Source organism: Dermacentor silvarum, chromosome 11, assembly GCF_013339745.2.
Source record: "Dermacentor silvarum isolate Dsil-2018 chromosome 11, BIME_Dsil_1.4, whole genome shotgun sequence".
NCBI lineage: Eukaryota > Metazoa > Arthropoda > Arachnida > Ixodida > Ixodidae > Dermacentor > Dermacentor silvarum.
Window position 1 is genome coordinate 30021764 of NC_051164.1, and position 19209 is coordinate 30040972.

At 46.8% G+C, this 19209-nt stretch overlaps 2 protein-coding genes across 2 annotated transcripts in view; one reads left to right on the top strand and one right to left on the bottom strand.

The window, feature by feature from the left end:
- Window positions 1-4634: 4634 nt before the first annotated feature.
- On the top strand, window positions 4635-6274 carry LOC119432373 (calreticulin-like). The gene is made up of 2 exons (XM_037699540.2): window positions 4635-4793; window positions 4940-6274. Exons 1-2 carry the CDS (start codon window positions 4706-4708, stop codon window positions 6073-6075), a joined length of 1224 nt encoding a protein of 407 aa, XP_037555468.1. The 5' UTR covers window positions 4635-4705; the 3' UTR covers window positions 6076-6274.
- LOC119432370 (ATP-binding cassette sub-family D member 3-like) overlaps window positions 6272-19209 on the bottom strand; it is a 36015-nt gene continuing 23077 nt past the window's right edge. Inside the window, 4 exon segments of the mRNA XM_037699537.2 lie at window positions 6272-6453; window positions 16424-16525; window positions 16527-16586; window positions 18152-18325. Of these exon segments, the coding sequence (XP_037555465.1) occupies window positions 6376-6453; window positions 16424-16525; window positions 16527-16586; window positions 18152-18325 (414 nt within the window). The 3' untranslated portion in view covers window positions 6272-6375.

The following is a 19209-nucleotide window of genomic DNA, read 5'->3' on the forward strand; positions in this document are numbered from 1 at the left end:
AGAACGAAATGCAGTATTGTATGCCTTTCTCTCTCTCTCTCTTTTTTTTGCGAATGGGAGAGCGTATATGTTCACGCGTCGAGGAAGTGAAAGGGGGGGAGTTCTTACATATCCGGCCGTTCAACCCGGTTCTTTTTCTTTTTTATGAACCGCTCTCGATAATCACTGTATAGGACATCGGACCTCAAAAATTTCATTGAGCTGAAGGTTGCATGGGACAGTAAATGACTGATGCGGGGGAGCGCACGCTTTAACGACTTCCTGTTTCCTTTGCGTGTTTACAATTCCAGATAAGAAAACTAAACATAATTTAACCCAGTAAAGTGCAGCGAACTCATAGCGATACCGCATAGAACGTAATATTGGTTATGACCATCAGCCATGCACCTTAGCATCAGCAACGTGCTATTATAGCACGATGACGCGATGGATCCACATATCTCATACGGCGATATTCCATTCGTAAAAAGCTGTTTTTCGGGTAAACCGCGGTTCTCGGATTCCTGCTAAACAGTGAGATTCTTGCTAAGCGAACGGTGCCTGAAATAGTTATATGTGCACGCGAAGATGCGATAGACTATGCGGACATACACATCATCAGCCTACATAGCCTCTGTGGTGCTACGTACACTTGTCTCAGCATGTCGTCGTTTGAACGGTGACACGCTTTATTCCTCGGAGTTCTCCAACACCGAGAGGTACGGGCACGTGTGCATATTAATACAAGGCCGAACCGTCATGATGGCTATAGATAAATCATTGGAGCTGTCTTAGTACGTATAGCTTGCGCGTGACGTCACAGACGCAGCTTCTCATCGTGACGGTGCACCAATATGGCGCCTAAGATGACGTCAGTGTATCATACATTGGGTAACCTGCTTCCTTAGAAGAATGAAAAGGTTAGGAGAGGCTACCTGCCCTATAACGGCTGTGTCTTGACGCTCGATCTTGACAGCTAGGTGAACATATTTCGGATGGGAGCAAACGAATTGGCTGATCTGTCACATAACCGTTCCTGCACTGCGCACTATCGTTTCACAGCCAGCAGATGTTATTCATTGACGGTTGTCACACCGCCAAATATGCTGAACCGAGATTCACAGACGAGCTTCTCTGACGTGTACCAAAAGACGACACCTGCAAAAATTAATTTCGTGGTATGCATTAGAAGAATAAAGACAACAGGCCACGTCCACGAGGTTATATGCGGCTCCCGAATGCTATAGAACTATTTAGTGGAAAGGTTCTTTCTTAATAAGCTGCGATACGATAACGTTTTTGTCAACGCGTGAACGCAGTGACTATATGCCAACGTCGGGCCATATGGCAGTTCGATTTGCGGTAGTGGGTATATCAGCTAGGCTAGCAGCTGGTACCCATATGTCTATCGCAATTTCCCGGCGATCTCGCAAAGAGCTAACAGTGCAAAAAATACGTGGCACTTCCGGAGCGCAACAGGAGGCTTATCGCAATCGCGTGTCGTCTGCTAAGTAGAAAAGCAGACGACCACATACACGTCGGATATGTACCGTCCGCACCCAATCCAAGATGAGACGCGATCGAATATGCAGTGAACACAACACGCCCTGACCAAACCACACGCGACCACGGTATTTTAAAATTTGACAAACATATACTGGGACGCTCGATGCTTTACTGTGTACATAGGAAGCTGTTTCGCAGGCATTCCATGCAGCAAGACGATCTGGCGCGAGTAAACATAGTTCATTAAATCAATTATCGGCGCTTTTATGGCCCGTGTTGTAGAGATCGAACTTACATTTGCTCATTGTAAGCTGCTCTGGAGTAGCTACGACATCACAGACGTGCGCCTGAGAGTGTGAAAAACGGTATTTGAGGAGAATTACTGAGTATATACCGGATAAAATGGTAACTCTGTAGACTTCAAATACTCGAGTTCGAAAAGAACCCGAGTATATACGAAAAAGAAAGGTACTCCGTTATACTTCCATTTCTCCTGCATATAGACCAAGTTCTCCATTTCTTATCAGAAATAAGGCAGTTAGTTTTTGCCCCAGTCTTCCATCAGGACGTTACTGCAGATCGCCGATAAGAAAGACGTTCCGTAGACGCCCGGAATTCAACGGAGGTGTTAAAAAAAAAGAAAAAATTAAGTGAATAGTAAGATGAATTGGGGCAAACTTTCCTGCCAGATATTTTGCTCATAGAAAATGAGAAAGGAACTCGCGTTATAACACGGCTGCAAGTTAAATAACCGGCAGGAAGTACTTAGGTTAAAATCACAAACCCCACCGCTTGGAAGCATTTGTAGAACATTGGCTACTTTTTTCGACTATCAATTTGCGGTAGAGCACAGTGTATAATTTACACATAGCCTGCACAGGGGATACAAATATTAATTTCTGCCCGTAATGCCTAGTGAGCGAAGGGGTCCGTAATGTGGTTTGTAAAAGGCGATCGTCACGTCAAAGCAATCGATACTTCGTTCGTTATACGTAATCTACGCTCTAATGACGGTCAAGGGACCACCAGAAGACTGCCTATGTTTTTCTCAAAGTCCACCCTTCGAGTGGCTGACAGGTGCCGCGCATACGCCGCAAACTGATTGAAAAATGCTATTCAAAAAATCTGCACACTTTTGCCCGAAAACCTTACCCTTTTCTGCGTTTAGTGTCGCCCCGTCTTAAATGGGCTCCTCTGAGTACCTTATTAAGTACATTTTGTTATTTTCTCGCTCGCGAGAAATGGCAACGTGTAAAACCAACGCCGCCTCTAAAACAAACGTCATATTATGTTTGTTATGTTAAAGGTCGAACAAACGTTTGGAGTCGTCTCCTCCGACATGCGGATATGAAAGATCGACCGTCAGAATTGAGGACTCAGCCACAGTTTCTCAAAAATGTAACAATCAGTTCAGATTGTCTCTACCTCACTGCAAGGTTATTTCTTCGGTCTAGTTAGAAAACAAAGAGAGGCTCGATCGCTGGCTCATTCGCAAAAGCAGTTATCTAGACTCATCTAACGTGGAATAGTCGGCAGCCTCTGCGTAAAGCTTGCAACGTGTATTAGGCGAGAAGGACCGACAAGTACAGGCTCGTTTCACGTTCGGCGGTATACACAAAAAGCTATATATAATACAACGTAGGCGTCCTGATGACGTGATGAATCGAAGAGATTTCTCACCATTCTTGTGCTCCAACTGCCACGTCCTCGACGCTAATTTGCAGTCGAAATATTTGGAATGAATAATAATAAGAAAAAAAAAAAGAGTAATGTTAGGAGCAAACAGAAAAAGTGAATAACCAATATAGCCACATAGCCATTGTCATATAGCCACTGAGCAGGGGAAATAATTTGAGACTCCCGAGACATAGGAATGAGGATGCAGTCCGTATCCTCGAAGACAACAGTGAACATATATATATTACTCGCTCAAAATGGAGAGCAACACGCTGCAATGCTAGAACATTGGCTAGGAGCACGTACACAATAACAAAACACTATACGCTCTCACAGACCTCGACTTACAAAGCGTTACATCGGCAAGATTGATATGCACAGAACTTCGGAGGGACAACTGCTGCAGATTAGATGTAGTTTGTGGTTCTACGGAAAACTGAAATCGTTTCCTCGGACACCGCCGATCAACCGGTCCTGCCACGTTTCCACAGAGCGACTTTCTAGATATCTCCCGCATCGGGTTATGAACTCGGTGTCGGTTCAACGAGCGTATAAATAAAACGCGACTAAACGCATATCGGAACAAACATCGATGTTTGACAAGGTGGATGAACAGCATAAAAACGAGGAAAATTAGAGAAAACTCCACTCACGCGAGACCACGAAGCTAAGTAAAAATGAACTGCCACGCAAGTAGAAACCGAAAAAAAGAAACACCGTATGAAGACTTGCTTTCGATAATGAAACCGCGCAGGCGATAAGTGCCTGCAGATGACAATTCTCGTGATGTTTGTTGCTACAAAGATCGCGAGACGTGAAACGCACGCGCGGAATCCACGCTAAACAGCTCTCCGAACCGTTTGAATGTCCGTAGGCCACGCGTAGGCTGGATAGAAACACTAGGTACCGGTAGCTTGCGGCAGTGCGTTCAGAGCGCGCGCGATACAGTGAAGTGAACGAAGTGATTAGGGCGACATTCGGTGCACGGTCACTGGTGGGAACATCACAACACGTGTCAACGCCAGAGGAATCCAGCACTTCACGCGACCATACCCAAACCGGAGCGCACACGCATGCCGGCCGATGATGTCAGCGAGCGACGTAATGGGCGGCAGTGCTCATCTAGCGGTAGGCAAAAGTGCCCGAGGCTGCAGTTACACCCTAGTGGTGGAGAGGTAAAACTAAAAATAAAGTTAATGTTTTTTAAATAACAAATTTATTACAACTTATAAACAAAACAAAAGCACATAAGATTTTATAAATATGCGTTTCAAGTATTTTAACACTAAGTAGCGAGTATTAACGATTGTGTAAACGTTTTTATTTTGTTGCTGACGTTCCAAGTGAACTGCGCCACCCGTGCGTCATCGACCCTGGAGCCAGCTCCACAGCGTGGTGCGGCGGGATTGGCCGACGGCCGCGCACCAATGAGGAGTATACATCTGTAGCATCACGTGCCCAACCGGCTTTGATTTACTAGCGCTGCTCAGTGCTGCTGCCGGGTCTTCGAACGTGGTCGTCACTGGCTCACTGGTTCCTCAAAATGCGGCTTCTCTGCATTTTGCTCCCTCTGGTCGGCTTAATATCGGCCGACCCCACCGTATACTTCAAAGAAGAGTTCAACGATGGAGGTGAGTGCGATTTATTTCTCGCTTTTCGGAGTTTTTCCTCAGATTCTGGCCGCTGACGCGGGGAGGTGGGGGTGGGAGCCGCCATCCGTGGCGAACGTTCGTTTGCTGATGTGTAACCGGCCTTCCCCGATTCGGCTCTTTTGCAGAGGCGTGGAAGGACCGGTGGGTTGAGTCGACGAAAGGCGACAATCTCGGCAAGTTCGTTCTCACCGCGGGCAAGTTTTACGGCGACGAGGAGAAAAGCAAGGGACTGCAGACCTCCGAAGACGCCCGGTTCTACGGCATCTCGGCCAAGTTCGAGCCCTTCTCCAACGAGGGCAAGACGCTGGTGGTGCAGTTCACCGTCAAGCACGAGCAGAACATTGACTGCGGCGGTGGCTACGTGAAGCTGTTCGACTGCAGTCTGGACCAGACGCAGATGCACGGCGAGTCCCCGTACCTGATCATGTTCGGGCCGGACATCTGTGGACCGGGCACCAAGAAGGTGCACGTCATCTTTAACTACAAGGGCAAGAACCACCTCATCAACAAGGAGATCCGCTGCAAGGATGACGTGTTCACCCACCTGTACACGCTGATCGTCAAGCCCGACAACACGTACCAGGTCAAGATCGACAACGAGGTGGTCGAGAAAGGCGAGCTCGAGAAGGACTGGTCCTTCCTGCCCCCCAAGAAGATCAAGGACCCCGAGGCCAAGAAGCCCGAGGACTGGGACGACCGGGCCAAGATCGACGACCCGGACGACAAGAAGCCCGAGGACTGGGACAAGCCCGAGTACATCCCGGACCCCGACGCCACCAAGCCCGAGGACTGGGACGACGACATGGACGGCGAGTGGGAGCCCCCGCAGATCAACAACCCCGAGTACAAGGGCGAGTGGAAGCCCAAGCAGATCGACAACCCGGCCTACAAGGGCGCCTGGGTCCACCCGGAGATCGACAACCCTGAGTACACGGCGGACCCCAAGCTGTACCACTACCCGGAGATCTGCAAGGTGGGCTTCGACCTGTGGCAGGTCAAGTCCGGCACCATCTTCGACAACCTGCTCATCACCGACGACGAGGAGTACGCCCGCGTCCACGGCGAGGAGACCTGGGCCGCGCTCAAGGACGCCGAGAAAAAGATGAAGGACAAGCAGGAGGAAGAGGAGGAGGCCAAGAGCAAGAAGGAGGACGACGCCAAGGAAGAGGATGAGTTCGAAGACGACGAGGACAAGGAAGATAAGGAGGAGACCACACCCGCGCCCGACGACGACGAGGACCACAAGCACGAGGAGTTGTGAGCAAGCTACAGGGCTGGACTCGAAAAAAACAAACATCTTTTGTACAGGCATCTCTCATTATTGTTTTTTCTCGCTCATCCCCGTGCTGTTTCACTCACGTTTTTTTTTTCTCTCCTCCTCTCCCCCATTTGTGGTGCAGCAAGAGAACATGGTTGATTTAATAATAAAAAGTAATAAAACAGGCTCTCTCTCCTGGTTACACGTTTGTCACCCGTCTCTTTTATTGGCTTTACTACACGACACAAACACTGTACAGGCTCTGTGAAGAAAAGGCACTCTCGAGTGGCTCTCGGTCGTCTGCTAGGATCCGAACTCCTTCGTGTCTGGGGTGATGGGCTTGAACTCGTAGCTTCCTCGGCCGTCCATGTAAAGGCAGTACTGCGCAGCAACAAAAAATGGGAGAAAGGTAAGTGATGGGGATGCATCACACCGGCATTGGACCAGCATTGCTATTTACAGTGGCCTTACTGTTTGGATCTGGCTGGATAAGTGCAACAGTACTGCTCCAGTGCACAATTTCTTGGAAGCATGTATCGCAACTTGGTACCCAATGCATTACTATGTATGAAGGATCCAGAGCATAACGAAGCAGTGCTGACAATTATTGTAGCAGTACTGTGCAGGCAGGAGTATACAGTGAAGGAAGACACTGCTAACACCTCTGCACAGCTGCCGGGTAATAGGCAGACAGTAATGCCTTGAACTATTACTCCAAATAGGCACTACCTTGGTAAAAGAGCTGGCTGTTCTCGGTACTGTACCACTTCAGTATAGAAGTCCTCTGCTGCCTTTACTAATGTCATTGAAATTTGTGATGACTTTACCGTGCTGATCTTTCACTGCATACATCTTGTTCTTTCCTATGCAAAGTTTCTGTCTCGCCGATTTGAACCAGCTTGGGGAAAAAAGCATCTGCCATTAGGTCAGCGACTTTATGCTCACTGCTGCCCTTTAATGCTGCAAAAGTTAATGTGCTGCATCCTTGCATGTTCAGCGACCCCCAAATGCACAACACCTGCACAGGCCAACACTTATTTATAGCAGAACTGTTTGGATCTGGTAGCTGGATGAATGCAACAGTACTGTGCAGTTCTAGACAGTGCACATATCAAGAGTACGTCTCGTTGGTGAATGATGGCTGTTAAAAGAGGGGTGCAAATTGACACGAACAAAGTAGAGGCACTCACCCTGTCTACTACGTCTGTGCATGTCAATTTGTATCTGTTAAAGGCAGTGTAACAATTCCATTTCTGACGCATCCCTTAGGTGCCATTAAGTGCAACAAGCAGTACTGTTCAGACCCAGCAGCTGGATGAATGCAACAGTACTGTGCCGGCAGACCTCCCAAGGTGGGGGTAATTGAAGAAGACTGCCCTGAACTGTTAGGCAAATCTGGGCCAGCTTAGTGAAAGAGCACGTGTCATTAGGTCAGTGACTTAATTCTTGAATGTCATGACCATGCACACTGCCCTTTAATGCTGAAGAGCTTCGTGTCACTGCACTCGCTAATAATGTTTGCCATTATGCTTTCTGAATGTTTTAGATTTCACTATTACCTACATTATGTCCACAAAGCAGTGCATAATGAGCAGTTCACGCATTGAAGGAACACAGCCATGATATTTTTTGACTAAAGTCCTGCTTCATACTTGTCAGGTGCCATTGTTTGACATGCCAACGGTAGAGTTCCTACAACTTCAAAAATATTCTACAACCTCAAAAAGCTCCTGTAAGCTTTCCAAATACTTCTATTCATGTTTGCTATGCACTCCATAAATCATCATTATAATCAGCCTATATTTATATCCACTGCAGGACGAAGGCCTCTCCCTACGATCTCCAATTACCGCTGTCTTGCTCTAGCCGATTCCAACTTGCGCCTGCAAATTTCCTAACTTCATCATCTCATCTGGTTTTCTGCCGTATTCGACTGCGTTTTCCTTCTCTTGGTATCCATTCTGTAACTCTAATGGTCCACCGCAGTGGCGCAGCGACGGGGGGGGTTCGGGGGTTGTAACCCCCCCTGAGGCCGCGACTTAACCCCTTTTCTTTCCTTGCAAATTTGAGTACTGAAACTAAGATGTAAGACGCGCAATCGTCTGCACACTCGCAAAAAGCACATTTTTTTGACAATTTTCTGTGAAGAAATTTAAATTAGTGCTGTTTAGATGGTATTGGCGAACTGTCAAGCCCCCCCTGGCAGAGATCCTGGGTGCGCTACTGGTCCACCGGTTATCTGCCCTATGCATTACATGGCCTGCCCAGTTCCATTTCTTTCTCTTAACGTCAACTAGAATATCTGCTATCCCCATTTGCTCTCTGATATACACCGCTCTCTTCCTGTCTCTTAATGTTACGCTTAACATTTTTCGTTCCATCGCACAGTGCAGTCCTTAACTCCATAAATATGTCATCCCTTTTACTGTGGACTTCAGAAGCTTGAGGCACTAAAGATCAGTTTTACGTACGGTACACATTAGTAAAACTTTGAATGCTGCAGCTCAGCAATGGTGTTGAACCACTGAGGACCTGTCATCGGGGGCCTGTATTTTGCAAAGCTTTATTTCACTTTCCCATTCATGACTTGTCACACTGCATGGCCAATTACAGTGACAACGGTGACATTCGGGCTGATGGCGAGATCAATAGAAAACGAAATAGATTGTTACAAAATATGGCCCCCGATAAAGGACGTGCAAGCCTAGCATTGTGCCTAGTTTATACTGGTTGTGTTGCTAATATCGCTAATAGTTTGATGTTCAATATAATTGGCATGCCCGAGGGGCATGCCAACACCAAAAACTGGTAACAGCTGGATGGTAAATTTAGTTAAAACAATAACATGCAAGCTCAGGGTATTTTGTGACTCAGAAATGTGCCAAACTGGCAGCAAAATGGCTCTGCCACTGTGCCTGATCCAACAAAATTTTCAATAATTCCAAATTACGTCATTAAGCTTGGCAAAAACAGTGGAGCATGTACATGTGGCACACCACAATTTCTTGCACTTTGACAAGGCTTTTCAAAGCAGTAAAGGCAAGCAATGGCGCATTAATACAATGAAAGGAATCAAAAATACCTACCAGCAGTTAGCTCAATTTTTATCTGAAACTAACTGCACTGATAGTAAAATAAAAACCGTAACTTAAGACATAAGATCTTGTTTGATATTTTGGACTTAACCCACACCAGACTGCACTGAGTGATAACAGGAGAAAACACAACATGATGAAAATGTATTGCAATAACCTTTCGTGCAAGACACAAAATGGTGGGGAATATGGTTTTCTTTACACCGTTTAGGCTAATAATTTCACTTCAAATATTAAATGAGGTAAGCTGAGAACAGAAAATATCTGCATTAAATTACACTTGAATGCTCATCTGAAAGTGCATTCAGTACTCATGCTTACGCATTGATTTTTTTGCTATACAATGTATAGGGCTGAAGTTACTAAAACATGGCAATACAGTCTCGGGAACCCACAACAGCTTATAGTGGAATGCACAAAAATGAAACGGGTCTCTTTTTGGCACAATGTTTCTGCATTGTAGTGCAGAAACTTACCATGCGAGAGGTACTGGGATTGATACCCCATACCTCCACCAAATGTTACGAGAAGATTAGAAATTTACAAAAAAAAAAATTATAACAAAGATGTGCAGGTTGACATAGCACTGCAGCTAGGATCAGCAGGAGCATAGAGCAGCAGCTGAGGTGTTGTGGTCATCTTCATGCTGACACATAGCACTGCCACACTATTGGCTGGAATTATCAGCCTGAGTAGGCAAGGTTTTCTCACAGAATGGCAATTCAGAAAAGTAAGAAGGTTCTCCTTGTATTGCGCAAATATGGTTAGTTCACCAGTTTGCCAGGCGTGCTCAATGGTAGCTAGGGCAAATCAGAAGTCTGGGTTTCATAAAAGACAACAAATTGAAATCCTCGGAACACGCGAGGCAATGCTATTCAGTTAGCTGCAGAGCCTCAGTTCAAATACTACGAGAGATGCAAGCTCCGCGGTTCTGTGACACTCGACCACAGTGATGCTTCATGTTCAAAGCGTAGAAGGGGTCAAGGAGCAAACCATCTCTTTTAGGGTTACCACAAGAACAAGAATGGAGCCTTTCAATGGCTGAGTGGGATGCTACTGCATAAGACTAGCCAAATCCACTCTGAAATTGCGAAACGACAGCTCAAAGCTAAATGCAAGTAACGACTGTGCATAATGTAAACATACATAGGTACAGCCTTGCTGAAGTGCTATTCCAAAGCCGCAGTTAAGTTTGCATTGCATTCCCCCTATTCTTGATTTCCCACACCAAAATCGCGAAATAAGAACACTGTCACCCACACCAGAGGAGCACAAAGCTACAAAGGAAACCTGCATGCATTTCCTTTTTTAGCTTAGTACTCCGACTTGCGTGATTCTACAGAACTGATTTGCCACACATCAAAATCAAAACACATTTTGTGGTTTAACATCCTGAAACTGCACAGTGGGTTATAAGGGACATTGTAGTGGGGCGCTTTTCGTCTGCCGCTGAAGTTCTGATTGGCTGGCCAGGGTTAGGCTCCAGAAGGAGAGAGGTGACCCCAGCCAATCAGCATTTCAGCAGACGAAATGGACATGCCCACTAGGTGGACAATTACAGAATAGCCCCCCTGAACTTGAATTCGAGGACAGTAAACGCACCTACTGCAAATTCAGGGTCACTGAGCGCACAGGCCAAATATTCACTGCTCCTGGCTGGCACAGACACAGAGTGACCTTTGCTGCCCTCTAGACCTCTGGGCCTGACACATGGTGTTCCTCAACGTCAAGAAGTGTATGCTAGGGTTAGTAAAGCCAATGACACTATCGGCACGCAAGCAGCTGAAAATAATGACAAGGAAAGCGTAAAGAAAATGCACAAGCACATGCTAGAATCAATGCGTATGTTTCTCTGCCGTCTTCGTACTCCGACTGCTAAAGCGTCATGCAGGTGCTTGCCTTACTCCGCTTATCGCTGTTCTTCACATACTGTAGAGACATTTATTTGCACCTATGCTGCTTACGCAGGAGACGCCCACACACAAGCATCTTTGTTGTGTATTTTTGTGAAGTTTCAATTGGGATGAGTGACCCCAGCCAAGCTCTGGAAGATGGACGACATTTCTGAATGACCTTTACGACATTTCTTGGTAACTGTCAGAATGCTGAACTTGCCTTCATCGTTATGCATCCCTCTTCTATGTCACCATCACCCCTCATCCAGCCTGTATGTCCTCAGTGCAGAGTAGCAGGCTAGTGCATGCTAGCTCAGGCCAACCTCTCTGCCTTGCTTCAAATGAATTCTTTCTCTTGAACAAAACATCTGGCATGCATGCTGATGTGTACGACACTGTGGGTGCTTTGCCATGACGTGACGTGTGTAGTGTGACGAACGTCCCTCGAAAAAAATTGTCGGATTTCTCTAACGTGTGAACTCGGCTTCAAAAGTGTGACGAGGGACTTTGCTCCCGTGACTTCTTGTGCTCAGTGAATCAATGCCTGGTTAGCCCAGTTCAGCAGTTATACATAGTCAGTTGATGTAGAGACAGACTTGCCCGAGCCGTGATTGCTGCGCTGTGCTGTATCTCTCGGTCAGTAAACTCGCTTCAGCTAAACATCCGACTCCAGAGCCTTCCTTGACAAAAACAATGCATGACTTTCAAGTGCACTTAAACAGAAAGTTTAGTGAACGCAGCGGAGACCGAATCGAAATGCAACAGAACTACCATAGTTTCTTTTGTAAGGGTTCATTACACCATACCTGCGTCATCAACAAACCGTGCTGCAGCAATTATTGTGCACCTCAGGCAGGGGCGGATCCAGGTTTTTTCTGAGGGGGGGGTCAGCTTTTGTCGGTGATGATGATGATGATGATGATGATGATGATGATAGTAGCTTCTCATTTACCGAAATTCACCGTTTCTGCTCACGATAAACCCGCGTTTCATACGGCTAGAACAACACCTGTAGCCCGCCGTGGTGGCTCAGTCAGCTCAGGCGTTGCGCAGCTGAGCACGAGATCGTGGGATCGAATCGCGGCCGCGGCGGCCGCATTTCGATAGAGGCAAAATGCAAAAACGCCCGTGTGCTTGCGTTGTAGGGCACGTTATAGAACCCCAGGTGGTCAAAATTAATTCGGATCCTTCCATTACGGCGTGCCTCATATTCAGAACTGGTTTTGGCACGTAAAACCCCAGAAAGATGAAGAAGCCCTATAGCGAAGCCAGGTATCGGTTTCTCCGAGCTTATAGGAAAATGACATTACCCAATACAGCCATGCGCTTGGCGCCTGTGCCTGATAATACAGGGTGTTCAAAACTAAGCTTGATGCTTTTCTTAAAATTAGGCACTGGGAGGCACGCGAAGACCACCTGTGCAAATAAGTTATGTGGCCAGGGGGGCACAAAGTGAGATAATTATCGCTGTGAGCAGCCCAATTAACTAAAATTGAACAAGAATTTTTGACGACTGCAGTAAGTGGTTATGTTTGTATTGAAAACTTAGAGGCAGTCGTGTGTCTACACAGCATCAGTCGGGAGAATTATTCTAGCCGTGTTCGTGCTCCGAGATATCCCACTCCAAATTTCAATTGTACTGCGCAGAGTTATCGAGTTGACGCGAGAGCGGTTTATGCTTTGCATTGCTGTGGAAGGGAGGCATTTTGAACATTTTTAGGGCATTGACATCTTGATGGGTGAATTGTTGTCATGAAATTTGTGCATGACAACACCAAATTTAAAGCGGCAGTATGAAATATTCGTTAGCATAGCTAAAAAGGTTTCTGCTGTTGATGGTACCGTTGTTGCTTTTGATTTCAATAAAACTTACAATACTTAGAAATCAGCAGTCACTTTATTTGCGTAGCCCAAGCAAGGACCATGCCCGGTCGTCTAGTCACCATTACGCACGCGCACTGCCCTCCGGCTTCTCTGCGCGCGCCATTATCTCGGCATGGCAGCTGCCGCCATTTTTACAGGCTGCGCGGTCGCGTGTTACGACAGCGGTTACGGGTTCTTTGATTTTTTTTTTCGCCAGCCGTGAGGGGAAGGGGGACAGTTATTATCTTGCCAATGCCTCCGCCGCGTTGTCAGACTAAGCGCCGCACCCAACAGCCGCGGCACATCAGGGAGGAGCTTTGCGCCGATCCTCACTCTCTTGCATGCGTAATCATGCAAACGACAATTACAATTTGTAGTTGGATATCTCGGAGCATAGACACGCTATACTCGCGGACAACTTTCTGTGGCAGTGAAGGGCAAGCTACGGGCGCGTGGATGCTGCACATGTGTTACCGCGCCAAGTAGTCCGGCAGCGTTTGACAGTGCTTTTGGTTGCTCGGAACAGACGCTGAATCGACGCAACTTCCACGTGCGACGATTTCGCGTTTGCCCAGACGCGGAAGGGAACAGGCGCAAAATGAGTAAACTTTTACACTCAGTGGTGTGTTCTGTCTTATTTAACTGTTGCTAATAAGCTGTTTATGTTTACTCTTCGCCAACATAAACCAACGTGGATTAAAACGCGGGACTCTTTTCAGAAGCACCCTCACTTGTGAGCGCTTTGCCTCCGTAGCTTTCCCTTCATTGCCACAGAAAGTTGTCCGCGAGTAAAGAAGGATTCTTCGAAGTGAAACTGTGTAGAAACACGACTGCCTCTAACTTTTGAATACAAACATACACACTTACTGCAGTCAATAAAAAGTTAATTATTCAATTTTAGTCAATTCGGCTGCTGACTAGCGATAATTATCATCTCACTTTGTGTCCCCCTGGCCACATAACTTATTTGCGCAGGTGGTTTTCACGTGCCTCCCAGTGCCTCATTTTAAGAAAACCATAAAGCTTAATTTTGAACACCCGGTATATCTAGCCTGTATTGTTTCTTAAAATAAAATTTGGGATCATCTGTCGCAGTTTCGTTATAAACGTGTAAGCACGGGTCCATCTTCGGAGTTCTGTTGGGACACCTTGTTTTCCTTAAGGAGATTCTTGGCGTTCGGCTGAGACACCTTCGTTTGCTTTGGAGCTCCAACGCGGCAACCACTACGCTGGTTGTTTACGATATGCGAATCACCGCGTATGAAGGCTCACGACGCCACCTACAAGAAGAACGATGTGGTGTAGTAGCCGAGAGGGCGAGCCAGCGTCTTCATGTTTTGTTTCCCACGCGACGTCATCCTTTTACACAAGGCGCGCATCTGCTCCCGTTTCTCTAATCACGCGACGCCATCCTATGCCCGCGCGCTGGCGTTGGCCGCTGACGTCACGCTCCCCCATTTCGCAGGCGCTGCTCGAGGTTTCGCCCCGCTCCGCGAGCACGGCCACTCAGATAAACGGATCCGGCGGCTTTGAGCCTCCTATGCTTAATGTACGACAACTGCGAAATTACAATGAAAAACTTGTAGCATACGAACGGTACTGTGCTCGTACTGGATATTGTCAACGTGTAACTGTGATCACAATTGGTGCTACAGTTAAAAAAAAGTCACCTATGCGTAGTACTTAGTTTAGCTGTTAGTTGTTATTGTTTATATATGAACACTTCAGCGAGAGATCTCTTTCATTAAGCAGGTTGGTCGCGGAACCGATGACAGCCAATGAGGCAACCGATGACACCCCGAGGGGGAACTAAGTTGATCAGGCGCGAAGGCGCTCGCGCAGACATCGGCATGCTTGGCAAAAGGGACGTCCCCTCGTTCATTCGACGCCACCGACGGTACGAGTAAGGCACGGCCGGCGCCAGGAGGTCCAAGGTGTGCATGAGAAAAAATAACTACGGCAACCTCGCGACACCACACCCCTACGGAATACAACTAAGCTTGTGAGCGAGCTAGCTTTACTTCTACGTGGCTGTTACCACTGGTACTCGCGAAAAATAATTTTGAAAAATGCTGGTGGCCATATTTTTTTGCGACAGGGCCATCCCCTTGTCAGCGAGGGGGCGATGCAGAAATCTGAGGGGGGGGTCAGGACATCCGGACATCCCCCCTGGATCCGCGCCTGACCTCAGGTTGCTGCAACTGGGTGGCACTGTCCACAAACCCATCCCCACAATGTAAAACAAGAATTGCAATCGACAGACAGGAGGTGGAGAAAAATGTGATGGAAATTTTTGTGCCAAGCCAAGGCTAAAGTGCCAAGACCAGAGGCATATTCACTCGTGAGCACTGCCTCTCTGCACCTGTGAACTCATGGCAACAGGCCTGCAACAAAAATGGCAAGTAACACCTTACGCATATTCTAAGAAGACATTTTATTCTGCACCGTTTCCTGCTAGACACAGGTTTGCAGAGCTGTGGCCTTGTTACATATGTGAAGAAGCTGGTAAGGGAAGACACCGGTATCGAAACCATTTTCAATGTCTTTTTTTTTTACCAATATTAACAAAATTTTACATTCCTGTTCAGTTTTTTGGGCTAATTTCAAATATGCAATCAGTTTAGATGCAGGTCACTTACTTTCCAAGATAATGAACATTTCACTTCCATTGTTTGACGCCACAATAGGGGAGGGGGAAACAGACGAGGGAATTCAAGAATTGTGAAGTGGTATCATTATCCAAGTGACAAAAACTGTTTCATTACTTGAACTACCCTACGTATTTAAGAGCTGCTAGTTTAAACAAAGGGCCACAAATGCACGCATGTGACCCTCAGAACTCTTTTGTGAAAACTACACATACGTGCCATATGCAAGTAAGGTCTCACGTATGTGGCTCTTCCAACTACAGACCAGTTCACTGCTGCACATAGCATTTAAGCAGGTGGTTCTGCTGTTTGAGATTGATAGCTAGCCCAGGTGCGTGCGTGGCCACGCAAATGTTTAGACTGCGAACATTGCTTTTCGTGAGTGCAGATGCTTTACGAGCACCTCAATTTTGCTGGAGCAGGCTGCTTGCATGCTCTATGCAGCAGTGAACGGTTCTGCACTCAGAAGCACTACCAGCATGCACAACGTAAGCCTCGAAGCAATTTTTTTTTTCCAAGGAGCACCTGCAAGGCATAGTAAAGAAAAAAAGAGCTTATGAGATTGAATTTAACCCCACATTTCCATCTTGAACCCACTTGCTAAAGCCAGCAAGCCAGTCACTGCGGAGGCCAGATCATTTGACCAAGGACTCCCAGAATTTCCGCCTCTTTGAACATATGACGGTGTGGCCCTTGGTAAACAATGTAGCACATATATGTGGCCAAAAAGCCTATGGTCGATCTGATGCCTCTAATCTAGACAAAAACAAAGAAAAGCCCAGTGCAGGAGGTGCAGATGAGAGTGGTGAACCAAGTAGTCAAGCTGCTACTATACTTCCTCGTGACCTACCTCGTGGTACTTCCACAACGACTTGCGGTGGGACACCGTGAAGAGGGTGATGCCAGCTTGTCGGCAGTACTGGTACATGGAGCCCTCGACGTCGACGCTCACCTGCGCTTGTGCACTCGTCGAGGATGGCGAACTGCGGCTGCCGGTAGAACAGCCGGGCCATCTGCGCAGCGTTCACGAGCCTTCAAGCTCAGTACAAAGTGCCATTGTTCCCAATGGCACTTTGTACCACAAATGACCACGACTGGCACTGGCCAACATTCCCAGGGCCAGACACAGTACACGATTACGGCAAAAAAGTGGACGAGTGGACAGCCACCGCCGTAGCTGAATGTAGACCGATCTCAACATGCTCACAACCCATGCACAGCAGCAATGCCCGTGTCATGGTGACAGTGACCCTCGCCCCTTTCCCGCTGTACTTGGCGGTTCGAGGCAATATTGAGGGAAATGCCGAGGAGAAAACACTTCTGGTTTTTCTCCAGTGAGGATTAGGGGAAAGTTGGGTGCCGCTTTCTCTGGCCTCAACTCCACCCCTGGGACCCCCTGCCCATTTTTCTCGCAAAAACATCGGGTGCGTGTTAGATTTATACTTTGTTTAGGAGCTTTAATGTCATTCCCATGTTAGTTTTCTACTTCTGCCAGATGAATCGACGGTGTGTTCTGTCATATTTTTTTTTCTGCCTCTTTTTAAGTCAATCCGGCAGATAATTTGATCAATTTCGACAGCTCCGTCAAGGTCGAATTAACAGAAGTCAACTGTATATTTGTTACAATAGTTTAAATAACTGTTTTGTTTCTTGGACATCAGTAACTCGCTAAAATGCCTATTATGTACACGGTGTGAGAGGCTGCCAACCTTTCAACATGGCAGCTTTTATCTCTCGCACCAACATGTCGATGTAACATGAAATAGAGTAAATCTTGCTGGCCTCAACCAATTAAGGACGACCACTACAACTACTATTACTACTACTACTACTAATGGCATGCTTCGCAGCAGCAGTGGTGTAGCGAAACTCGTGAAATCGGTCTATCGGTACAGCGTCGCATGCATAACGTGAAACATGTGGGTCGGGCTCCCACTGGTGGCAAGTTGTCTTTTTGATGCACTTTCACTTCTACTTACTTTATTATTTCTATATTTCAATTAAAAAGAAGTGTTACTTTCCCTTATGCATTCACTGGCCTCACTGCCTAATGGATTCACATGGTTGCGACTAACAAAAATTAACAAAACACCTTGGTTGCCTATCCTCTTGTTCTAGCACCACATAGTTTCACGCTAAGATTACCATAGGAAAATCTCACGGTGCTGTTCTACTTCTATGGGAATCGTGGATTTCTTTCCTAAGCTTCGACAAGGCTTCATAAAAAAAAAAGCACTGCTGCTTCTGTTGTTGCCTTTTGCGGCTCAATTCTGTTGAGTGCTAGCCTCGCAATGTTCTTTTAGATCAGTTGAGTCTCACATTCACAACTATTATTCGTTTTATCATGTAATTTCCAGGGCTTTAATAAATCAGCACTTTCGAGCATGCATGTTACTAAATTAATGCAATATCTGGCCAGTATAACTTCCCTTGCAAGTTATTTTTGATGCTCCAAACACCTGTTCTTGTTCATAATTTTGTTGTCACATTCATAAACGACAGAAATCAGTGGTCAAAAGAGCCCATAGCTGTTGTTAGTGCAAATTGTACGCGTAGCATGGTACCCCTGGGTACTGACCGCAATGCGCTGCTTCTCGCCGCCACTGAGAATGTCCATCCAGTCCTGGATGGTGTCCCAGCCACGCTCTCGCTCCAGCACATAGTCCAGCTGCACCAAGTGTAGGAACCGTGCCAGCTGATCGTCTGTTACCCCCCGCCGCAGCATCTCCAGGTGGCTGTCCGGGTAGATCACCTGCACACACGTCGACGCAGACACATTGGTCAGTGGATATTGTAACACGTGTGTTGTTTCACATTTTTGTCGGTGGACATTTTAGAGTGCAGCTCATAGGAAGGAAATGACCATGCTCCTGCGTTTCCTGTTGGCGTCATTCCTCGTGTCCATGAGCACAGCGAAGGATGAAAGAGTGAACACGGAGTGCAGCGGGTGATGAAAGATGCGAAGAGTTAAAGCGGAGGAGGAGGGTGCAGCGGAACCATGAGGCAAAGAGCGGTGGAGGAGGGTATGGTGAAAGCGTGAGAAGAAAAGCATAGTGCGGCGACAATGGATGGTGCTAGAGTAGTGCATGTCGTCTAGGAGGTCTGTCTGCGGCGACTGCTGTGAATCGCGCCCACACGTTGCCCACACGCTGGCTCTCACAATTTCCAGATCAGCAAGGCAGTCGTGCCACACTTCGCTCCGTTTGAAATGTGCCGCACAAGACAGATTGTCCATGCTAGCCAATATATCATGAAATGTAATCATGTATAGAGCTGCGCTCAAATTTCACATTGAGGAGCATCGTAATAACCAGTGAATTTTTTTTTCACTGGGTTATCACTGACATCAATTGAGCTATCTATCGCTTGGCCCCTACTGTATCAGAAACTGCAGTTCAACTCTAACTCAGCTGATAACTCTAACTAGCGTTTCCACCTGTTTCTAGCTGAGTAATTTTAAGTCTTGAACGTAACTGTCGCTGCCTGTCGCTGTCTCTAAGGCATCATTCACACCAACGTGTCATAGAGGTCACGCGACCAAGTTCGTCGCAAATGATTGCTTTGGTTCAAAAGTGGCGAATTTTGTAAAGCTCCAATTCTTAAGCTCTGCAACTGTAATCGAAAAGCTGCTGAACC